Below are 3,921 nucleotides of genomic sequence, written 5' to 3'. Positions count from 1 at the left end.
CTATTATTCAAAAAAAAAAGCACCCTTGTAAATCAAACCACACAAAAGAGCCAATGTAAGGCCAGCATGTGGCACGGATCAAGGCACTGGATCTCACATGGTCAACTGTGAGGTTTGAATCCTGTACCTGGTGGCTTGAAAGAGCTCTAGGTTTCAGACCACTAAATTGAGCTCCTTCAAATTAGAAAATGGATTATATCATGTTTGTACCATACAGCTTAACAGTTCATAGCACATAAAAGCTCAATTTTTTTAATTATTAATTTAACTTTGTTTATTTATTTATTTTAATTTGACCAGAGAGGGACAGAGAGAGAGAGAGAAATTGAGAAAGCAGGCAGTCAGGTCCAGGACTCGAACCGCAGTCGGCCATGTGGGAGTCTAGCACCCTTAACCACCACACCACCTGCCTGCCCATAAACTGGGTTCTTAAATTAGTCAGGGTTGCCACCAGCTAAATGTGTAACTTTTAATAAAGTTCCACATTATTAAAGTTCTTTAAAGTTCAGGACCTGCCCAAAATCCCAAGAAGAGAATGGAGAAGGGATTGCAACATGGCCCAAGGGATGATTTCTCACTTTTCCTCACTGTCTGTCTCTCTCTCTCTCTGGTTAGCACAAGCACCCTATGGCAAAAACCTAAAAAAAAAAAAAAATTAAAGAAAAAAAAAGTAATTGCTGGAGCCAAAAGGTGGTGTGGTGAAGGCATTGTACTCCCACATAGCCAACTACGGTTGAGTCCCGGACCAGGCAGCTTGCTGGCTTACTTTCTCACTCTCTCTCTCTCTCTGGTAAATGCATGTGCCCTATAGCAAATTTAAAAATAATAATAATTGGGGCCAGCAGATGGTATGGTGGTTAAAGGCACTAGATTCCCAGAAGGCTGACTGAGGTTCAAGTTCTGGACCTGGCAGCTTGCTTTCTCCCTTTCCCTCTCTCTGTCCCTCTCTAGCCCAGTTAAAAAAATAACAAAAGGAATTAAATAAATAATTCTTTGGGACCAGCAGTTGGCATAATGGCTATGTCGCTGGACTCCCATGTAGTTGACCACAGTTCAAGTCCACGGTTCAAGACCACCGGTCCCAGTGGCTTAAACTCATGCTGCGTTATGTGTGCATGTGTGCCCAAGATCCTGAGAGGAAAATGGAAGAGAAGGGATTGCAGTGTGGCCATCCCCCCTGGGGGTGATTTCTCACTTTCTTTCTATAAACACATGAATAATAATTGCTAAAACCCTTTCCAGTGCTAACACTATAACTATATAATGTAGATGTAGCAGCGCCTTCTATCTGGGAGGAAAACCTTATGCTATGAGCAAGGATTAAGTGTGTTGTGATAGCATAAAGGTGGGTGATTTGAGCCAATAAACACATGGTTCATTTATATGTAACACTGTATACTCAGTCCTTTATCAATTCCTTGAAAATAATGACTAAGTTCACCTCATAATGTCTAACCTTAAATAGTACCTACAAGTGAATCAATAAATAATATATAAAGTTACATAAAATTATTGCATTTTTAAAATTACTTTATTTAATTTTATTTATTCATTTATTTTGACTAGAGAGAGACAGAGAGGGGACAGGGGAAGTGAGAAAGGAAGTCACCAGATCCAGCACCCTCAACCACAGGATCAGCCATGTGGGAGTATCCAGCACCTTAACCACCATGCCACCTGCTGGTCCCAACATAAAATTATTCTTTAGGGATCAGCAGTTGGCGTAAAGGCTATGTCGCTGGACTCCCATGTAGTCGACTGCAATTCGAGTCGCAGACCCGGTGGCTTAAATTCATGTTAAGCGTGTGAGCGTGTGTGTCCCAGATCCCAAAAAGAGCCTGAGAATAGAATGGAGGAGAAGGGATTGTGGCGTAGCCATCCCCCCAGGGGGTGATTACTCGCTTTCTGTCTCTCTCTCTCTCTCTTTTTCTCTCTGTCTTTCTGGCAAGCGCATGTGTCCTATAGCAAAAACCTCCTCCCAAAAAATTATTCCTTAGAGGCTGGCAGGTGGTGTGGTGGTTAAGGTCGATCGACTCCCACATGGCCAACTACAGCTTCAGTCCCAGACCTGGTGGCTTGCTTTCTCACTTTTCTCTCTCTCTATCTCTGTCCCTCTCTGATCAAACTAAAATAAATGAATGAATGAATAAAGTTACATAAAATTATTCTTTAACAACAGTACCTAAAACAAGTACCAAGAACCCTGTAGGTTCTCAAATATCAAATGAAGAAAGGAAAGCATTATCATCCTCACTTGTCATTAACCAAGAATTTGAGACTGAACAGAATGAAGAATGTCCTCTGAATATGGTTAAGACCACCCTGAACAGCAAAGGATAGCAACTACTTCAAACTGAGCTGACAAAGGAAGAGAAGTGGATCAAAAGCATAAAACAAAAACAGTGGCAAATGAAAACCAGAGCCCAAAATAGGACTATCCAGCAGCAAGGTAATGCAATGGAATGCATTTCTATGACACAAAAGAATCACCTGAGTTACAAAGGGGCTGCAAGCTCCCCATTGTCTGCTGATACCTTCGGCTTTCATCTTCTGCTACCTCATTGATGTCTGAATAGTCCACAGCATCTTCTGTACTCCTAATCCAGCCTAAAAATAAAAAGGGGGACCAAAGAACAAGTAACTCTCACTCCTTCAGATAATTCCCACTTAAAGAAAAAATAAAAGGTCATGTACAGTAAGTGGCTAGCCACCTCCTCCGACCTTTACTCCCCGTGACCCAGACTTTACCTTCATCGTTTACCAGGGCACCATCAGTCCCGGTCAATTCTTCATTTGCTGTAAGTTCAGTGATGAGGCTGCCCAGACCCAAAGCCCCCAAGCCTGCCAAGTGCTTCTTACACTCCTGAAAAACAGGACCAGAGTCAAAGACAAAAACTAAATCTAAGCTTCCCACACCACAGGCTTACTTCCCTGGTCCACAGCAAAGTCATGAACCCATGAGAATTTACTCTGCCGTGTGCTAAATGGGGCATCACATTCAAGAACTGTAAAGTAAATCCACTAAACTCCACAGTGATCAGATCTTTATTAAAGTAGTAGATCTAATTTCACTGCTACACTTCAGAGTAACAAAGAACAGTATTTAAAGAACCATCAAGACTAATGAATGGAACGGTTCTCTATTCTATGAATAAAGACCAAAGCAAGCGAGGTAATTTGGATTGTAGAAAACCAGACAAGGCCAGGTCTCTTTTGCCCTTTTGCGTGTGTTATAGGAGAGGTGGAATGTTGGTGAACAGCCTTACTCCTTGAACAAATGAACCTAAAGTGGGGGGATTTCAGTTTGGCACAGGAAACAATTTAATGAATGTCAGTGAATACATTGGAAAAACCACTGGGACCAGAAAGTCTTTCCCCAAACTGTTTGGGCAGTCACTGTTCTAACGCTTGGGCCCGGAATGAAAAGATCTGTTGCAGGTTCTGTCCAGTTCTCCAGCTCTAGAGCCAGCACGGGTCAATAATGTCAGAAATGTAGTTTCAGAAGACTCCCACAGTAATGGATTGGAAACGATTTCACTAGTTACACGATTTTCTTTTTTAACCTTTTGATCAGGATGACGTTTGTCACCCACCGCCCTACCTCTGAAGTCCCTGGTTTGCCCACTGTTTTCCTTTCCTCCCACCCACACCCTCTCGCTCCACAACACGCATCGAATCTATGAAGATGGGATCCTCTTCCATTCTCTCACTCCACCTACTGTCATAAACCGCACCAACCCCAGCCCGATTCCCACGCCCACCCCCTCACATCATCCAAGACGCTTTCCCCCTCCAGCTGCCCAGCTCCATTGATGTTGCCGAAAAGGAAACCGGCTAAAGAAAATGGGCCGCCTCCAGCAGAATCTTCATCGCTGTCCGTGTCCGACATGATGGCGGCCGTCGTGCCGGCAGCCACGGCGG

At 43.3% G+C, this 3,921-nt stretch overlaps 1 protein-coding gene across 1 annotated transcript in view; it reads right to left on the bottom strand.

Moving 5' to 3' along the window:
- Positions 1 to 3,921, bottom strand: part of TAF1 (TATA-box binding protein associated factor 1) — a 103,630-nt gene that overhangs the window by 99,069 nt on the left and 640 nt on the right. The window contains 3 exon segments of the mRNA XM_014591417.2: positions 2,491 to 2,607; positions 2,749 to 2,863; positions 3,770 to 3,921. Of these exon segments, the coding sequence (XP_014446903.1) occupies positions 2,491 to 2,607; positions 2,749 to 2,863; positions 3,770 to 3,921 (384 nt within the window).

The sequence above is a fragment of the Tupaia chinensis genome, unplaced genomic scaffold (assembly GCF_000334495.1).
Source record: "Tupaia chinensis unplaced genomic scaffold, TupChi_1.0 Scaffold000571_1, whole genome shotgun sequence".
Lineage (NCBI taxonomy): Eukaryota > Metazoa > Chordata > Mammalia > Scandentia > Tupaiidae > Tupaia > Tupaia belangeri.
The sequence above is the reverse complement of the archived record's forward strand: the minus strand, read 5'-3'. Positions and strand labels throughout refer to the sequence as shown.